The sequence below is a fragment of the Numenius arquata genome, chromosome 9, assembly GCF_964106895.1.
Source record: "Numenius arquata chromosome 9, bNumArq3.hap1.1, whole genome shotgun sequence".
Lineage (NCBI taxonomy): Eukaryota > Metazoa > Chordata > Aves > Charadriiformes > Scolopacidae > Numenius > Numenius arquata.
Window position 1 is genome coordinate 28,382,670 of NC_133584.1, and position 6,305 is coordinate 28,388,974.

General features: G+C 54.9%; 1 protein-coding gene across 1 annotated transcript; it reads right to left on the reverse strand.

Moving 5' to 3' along the window:
- CFAP410 (cilia and flagella associated protein 410) lies at positions 1 to 6,305 on the reverse strand. The gene is made up of 7 exons (XM_074153382.1): positions 6,180 to 6,305; positions 6,030 to 6,048; positions 5,184 to 5,230; positions 4,146 to 4,375; positions 3,334 to 3,505; positions 2,628 to 2,721; positions 1 to 1,077 (listed from the first exon to the last, which is right to left on the reverse strand). The coding sequence occupies exons 1-7, from the start codon at positions 6,254 to 6,256 to the stop codon at positions 952 to 954; spliced, it is 765 nt and encodes a 254-aa protein (XP_074009483.1). The 5' UTR covers positions 6,257 to 6,305; the 3' UTR covers positions 1 to 951.

A 6,305-nucleotide genomic window follows, 5' to 3' on the forward strand; every position in this document is an offset into this window, starting at 1 on the left:
CCTAGAGGGATAATTGGTTTTATTTGGTATGTCACAACGTTTTAGTTTGTATTTAACAGCGCTACAAAATCTCAGTAAATGCAGCTTTTTCAGTTAAAGAGAAACGCCGGCCCTGATGCCTGTGCAAACCGGACAGTAACACTTGGCTTGTCTTCTCCTAACTGCAAAACGCCCAGGGGCTTTTTCACTCTGACGTGGTTTCCTTAAGCTGCTCTAATGCCTGCAGGGGCACGTGGGGGTGAGAGTACAGCTGAGCACTCGGGAGCTGGGAGAGAATCACTTCTGTTTCACCTAGGCTGCACCGAGCTTTTCTTTGGGCCGCCTGACCGCCAAGTCAGATGCTGCATGCGCTAAGGAGGACCAGAAGAAGTCAGGAGCTGAAGATAAATGAAGAATTTGACATTGACCTTCACAATCTGCACCAGAGAGTTCTTGGTGATCACTTCAGGCAGCGTCTCCCCAACAGACTTCACGAAAACAAACCTTTGTGGTAGAAACTGCCTTCAGAGTCTGCTACACACACAGAGAGGCTGGCCAAGGACAAGTCCAACAGGGAGCCACCAACAAGCGGTGACCTTTCTAGCCGCCAGCAGGCTTTGCCACCCCCCTTCGATGGCATGGCACAGCAGCAGCTCTCACTGCAGCCCCACTTTGCCCATTCCCCTGCAGCTCCCATCAAACAGCCCCAGCAACACCAGATACAAACACTAACGGAGCCTGCTATGAAAGAGCCAAGAGCCAGATGGGGTGCTGCCAGCCCCGGCACAATGTGCACAGCCAGGGGTCACATCAGGAGCTATGGGGACAGCCAGCAGCACCCCTAATCCAGCCCCTCCGCAAGGGACACGCAGCGGGAAACGCTGAGGCTTTGGCAGCCAGGCATGTGTGGGAAGAATGGCGCTGAGGGTCTGGGGCCGGCTGGTGCTCCAGGGAGGTTTGCAATGGCCACCGTCACTCCTCCTGCAGCTCCTTCTTCCGAAAGGCCTGCAGCCTCCTCCCCACCGTCTGCTGGACGATCTCCAGACCCTCCGCATCCAGTTCCTTCATGAGGAGCAGGATGGCATTCAGGACGTTGTTCTGTCGGGAGGAGAGAGACACTGCCTTATACAAGCATGTTAACCCCAGCCTGGAAAAGGGACAGTGGACTTTCAAAGAGCTGCTTCTTTCTAGGAACCCCCCCACCACCACCACCGGCACCAGTTTGCAACAGCCACCTGCAGCTAGAGGGACAGATTAAGCAAGCCCTCGGGGCAAACATGGGCAGAGATTTCGTGTGACGAGGCTAGCTGGAATGCAGGACAAACCCGTCCGCCCAGTCCCCGCACACACTGCACACATGCCTCTGGCTCCTGGAAGGAAAGGCGCATTCAGGAGCAGCCGCCCTCTCTCTCCAGCGTGACCACGTGTAGGATGGGAAAGGACAGGAACCCTCTGATCCAAGGAATAAGAGCTGGTGGAATGGCAAAAGGATGAGCTGGAAGGAGCCCTTGGAGGTCCCCAGCCCAGCCTCCCACTGAGGCAGGACTACTGCCAACGCCAGACCACAGCTCTGCTAAACCATGACTTGAAAAACTCCAGGGAGAGATTCCGCAGCCTCTCTGAATAACTGTCCTTCTAGGGAAAACCTTTTTCGTAATGTCCAACCTGAACCTCCCCTTGTTTAATATTTCCCCCAAGGCCAGAGCCTGCGGTACCACTCATGGTGCTGCAAAGCAAGACACTCAAGTACGTTCAAAACATGAAGGAAAAGAGGGATCGCAGGCAACTAATGTCAAAATGAGGCAGAACGTGGTCTAGATCTCACCCTGCTGATTGAAGTGATGGCACTGAGCGCAGCACACAGCAATTCCCATCTGAGCAGCCAAGATCCATGAGGTTCCCCTGAGGCTCCACCACAGAAGGGTCTGAGGAACCACCTAAGCTTTCAATTCGGCAGTCTCCTGTCCCCCAAGCCAACAGGCCGCCAGCTGCATTTCAGCCACTGCCCAACTATGTCCACAACCCCGGTGAAGGAAAACACGAGCTCATGTGCAGACAGATCAAGAGGACAAACTCCATCGGGCTTTCTTTACATTGCATGATGCCTTAATGATAGAGTAGAGTAGAATAATTTCAGTACGAAGGGCTGACCTACAACTATCACCTAATCCAACTGCCTGATCACTTCAGGGCTGACCAAAAGTTAAAGCACGTTATTAAGGGCATTGTCCAAATGCCTCTTAAACACTGACAGGCTTAGGACATCAACTACCTCTCTAGGAAGCCTGTTCCGGTGTCTGACCACCCTCTTCATAAAAAAATGCTTCCTAACATCCAGCCTAAACCAGCTGTGAACCATTCCCACACATCCGATTGCTGGATCCCAGGGAGAAGAGCTCAGCACCTCCCTCTCCATGTCCCCTCCTCAGGAAGCTGTAGAGTTCAATGAGGTCGCCCCTCAGCCTCCTTTTCTCTAAGCTAGACAAACCCAAAGTCCCCAGCCGCTCCTCACAGGACATGCCCTCCAGCCTCTCACCAGCTTTGTTGCCCTCCTCTGGATGCATTTGAGGACCTTCACATCTTTCTGGAATGGTGGGGCCCAGAGCTGCACACGATGAAAACCAAATTGGTCTTTAAAAGATACTCACTCTCTTCTTTCGGTTGCAGTCAGTCTCTCGAGGTGAAAAGGAGGAGAATTTATCCCTGGGAACAGGTTTCATACCAAGCTCCTCTCGAATTTTGCTAAAGAAGGGGAGGAAGAGCAGATGTTATTACAACCAGCTGGCAGAACCTTCCTCTGCCAGGCCAATCCTTTCCAATCACGGGCAACCATGCAAGAGGTATCCAGCTGAAGGACTCAAGGCACATCTATCCACACACCACCAGACCACAGCACCCCAAGTAAAATTCCCAGGTGTAGCAAGAGCCTCAGGGCTATAAAATGTAAACCAGCATGCCACTACGAGGTGTCTGCTCACAGCCCCACCCAGGAGGACAGGTCCCCATGCCTGGTGCCAGCTGGGGCTGCGGGCTGGCTGTGTAACGCTGCCACAGCGCCCACACACACCAAAGCACATCGCAGAAGCAGAGGTAAGTGGGAATGGGCTGGAGCTCACACTTCAGAGAGGATCCACCCCTCTCTGCACACGCAGCCGACACGCTGGAGAGCAAGCACCCACCTACAGAAGAGCCTGTTTTGCACATACAGAACCAGACCCACAAGTGGAACAATGGGAATTCGCACCAGCTGCAGGCCTGGCCCATGGAATATCAGGGCTGGCTGGCAGGGTCCTGTCATGCTAGACGCGAGTTCAGAAACCCAGAAACCCCAACAGCTCACGAGGAAGCCCTCACTTTGTCTCCTCCAGACTGAAGCTCAGCAGTTCACTCTCGGTCTCCGTTGTGGATTCAGCAGCACTGGACTCGGTGGGCTCAGGGCAGCCGTTCTCCACACTCCTCTTGGCTGGTGGGGCCGTGATCTCCTCACCATCAATCAGGGCCTGGGACAGTTCTTCTTCTGTCACAGCTGCAAAAGCCAAGACAAAACCCTGCTGCAATGAACTCCAGCAGCGCAGGAAGATGGCTCCTGTAACGAGGCATGTATTGCTGCAGCAGAGCTACACCGCAGGGGTTTGGTCCAAAAACTGTCCTTTGTACTGGCCTTTTGCTTTCGTCCTCCTCCTGCAGTAAAAGCCGTGAAGGAGAACACCATCACCAGTCTCTCAAAGCGGAAAAGATATCAGGGAGGGATGCAAACATGCTTTGCCATTTCTTCTCTCTGAAGATGGCTCCAAAAGCCACCAAATTACTGCTACCAGGCAGAAAAGCTTCTCCCTTTTTTTTTTCTTTACGGCAGCAGATCCAATTACAGAACCTTTGTTTTGCCACAGCAAAGGAGAGAGCTCTGAAGAAACACTAATTAGTGGTACTGTCTCAGCTATAATGAGGCTCTCTCAGATAGTCTTAACTCTGGCACTGCAGGGAAGGGAAGGAAGAAAACAGCTTTAGAAGCAGTGGATCATGCAGAAGGGACACTCAACCTCTAACAGATCCTGACTCAAGGAAAAGCTGAAGGTTCCTCCTTAACGAGAGGAACCAACAAGTCACCGATTTCCAGTTCACCCTGCCCACGGCTCGGGACTGTTGGTTTACCTGCAAACACTCACCTTGGTTATCAAGCTTCTGCAGGCTGGGCAGGTTACGCAGCACCGTCATTCGGTAGCGGTGGGGGTCTGACCCACAACAGGGATTTTCAGACAGCCACAGGACCCTCAGCTGGGGCAGGTTTTTGAGGTAGAAGAGCTCATTTAGGCTTGCAATGTTGTTCTTCCTCAGATAGAGTTCACTCAGATTCTGGCACTGATTCAGCGGCTCAAGGTCCGAGATGCCATTCACGCTGAAGAGAGATGGGGGGATAAGAGACCAGCGAGCCCATACCTCCCTCGCTGTACTGCTGAGGGGGGAGCGCAGCAGCCCCTACAGCGCAGCAGCCCCTACAGCACATCAGCTTTCCAGCCCCCTTTCCTGCAGCAGCTTCACCCCGGCACAGCACAGCAAGGAGTTCAGGGGTCTACGGCTTTGCATAGAACAAAAAGACAGCATTTCTATCTTTCTAAATGGAGGATAGAATTAAAGAAAGCAGTCTCTCCTCTGTGCTGAAGGTGACAAACAGCCTTTGCTTCCCCCAAACGCCCATCACACTCGCACCCTTTCCTGTAGCAGCTCCTCAGACTCCCTGCGGGAGAACCCATATAAGATTCCCAAGCTAAAAAGCTTAAATTTGCAGACAGAGCTGGCTCCGTGGGATCCCCAGGACAGGTGAAGGATGGGTGTGCTGGGGGGAGCCTTACGGAAATCTCTGTGAGATCCAAGAAGAGCTTCAACAAGCATTGTGCAAACTGGCCCCACACCGTGGCTCAGAAGATCCCATTTAAACTATGAGATAGGACTTCGGGAGCAACACTTCTAAGAGGTTTTAACACTTCTCAAAACAGGGGTTATTTTCTCGAGTAGCAAAGGTGCAGAGGAGCTAGAAGAAGAATAATCATTTCTGCATCTCTGCTGCTTGAGAAATCAGGCAAGAGGAGCCAGGCAGCTCAGACACACATCCACAGAAAGGTGGTAAGAAACCAAGGGCCAAGCCACAGCCCCACGAGAAAGGTGATCTCCCCTGCCTTCTCCACGGCCGGCAGCCTGACAGTCACCTGAACGTGATCACCTCGATGTTGGGCAAATCCCGGCATATCGATATCTGGGCAGGACGAGACAGACAGAGCAGGTTGGCACTCCCAGGAATAAAATCACGAACAATCAAGATAAAAGCAAGAACAAGAACTGAGGTTTGCTTCCATTTAGCCCAAGCTTAACACCACCGGGGAGAGATGCTGCCGCAGCCAGTGTGGAGTCAGCAGCTCCTCAGCCCCGCAGCCAGCAGCCAGCATCACCTCCCTCTTCTGCTCCAGCAACTCTGCCATCTCCGCGCTGGTTTCCAGCCACTGCGCAGAAGGTCGGACCCCTCTCTCACCCCAGATGCCACCGCACAAAATCAAGGACCCCTCTCTCTCACCCCAGATCCACCGCACACAAGGACCCCTCTCCCTCTCCCCAGACACCCCCGCACACGAGGAAGGACCCCTCTCACCTCTCCAAATGACAGCCCTCTGCAAACCAGAGTACCTCACCCAAACTCCGAGAGACAGGCCAGGGTCCCGCTCTCCAGAGAAGGCCTCAGAGAGGAATTTTCCAGGCACTCTCTGGAAATAACGGCAACCTCCCCTCCCCGCCACCCTTTTTTTTTCTTTTCTTTTTTTTTTTTTTTTCCTTTTTTTTTAATATAAGACACTAATCAACCCTGACAAGCCCGCTGGCACCAGGCCACCCCCCGCCCAGGCCTGCGCCTCCCTCAGCATCCCCGCCATCCCTCTCCCCTCCGGCCTCTGCCTGAGGCCTCCCCTCCGGCGGGGGCTTGGGGGGGGGGGCTCCACGATGGCGTCCGCGGGACCCCTCCTCGCTGTCCTGGCGGGCCGGCAGCGGGCTGCGCCCCTACTTACATCCGTCAGGTGGCTGCCCCTGCAGGAGGGAGGAGAGCGGGGAGTCAGCGGGGAGCGGGGCAGGGCCCGTCCCCTCCGCCCAGGCCTACCCGTCCCCTCAGGCCCGGCCGCCCCCTTCCCGCCTCCCCGCCCCGGGGACGGTTCCCCCACCAGCAGTTGAGGCGGCGGACGCCATCGAGCGCGGCGGCCTTGGCCCGAGCCAGCACGGCCGCCCGCGTCAGCCTCATGGCCGGGCCGGGCCGGGCCGCGGCGCCGCCGCCGCCGCCGCCGCCGTCG

Excerpts from the sequence above, each read along its gene's own strand:
- CFAP410 (XM_074153382.1), bottom strand. The coding sequence starts at position 6,256 with ATGAGGCTGACGCGGGCGGCCGTGCTGGCTCGGGCCAAGGCCGCCGCG. Across the intron at positions 4,376-5,183 it reads ATCGAGGTGATCACGTTCAG|CGTGAATGGCATCTCGGACC; the intron begins GTGACTGTCAGG and ends ATCTCTCTTCAG. Across the intron at positions 1,078-2,627 it reads ACTGCAACCGAAAGAAGAGA|AACAACGTCCTGAATGCCAT; the intron begins GTGAGTATCTTT and ends TCCTCCCGACAG.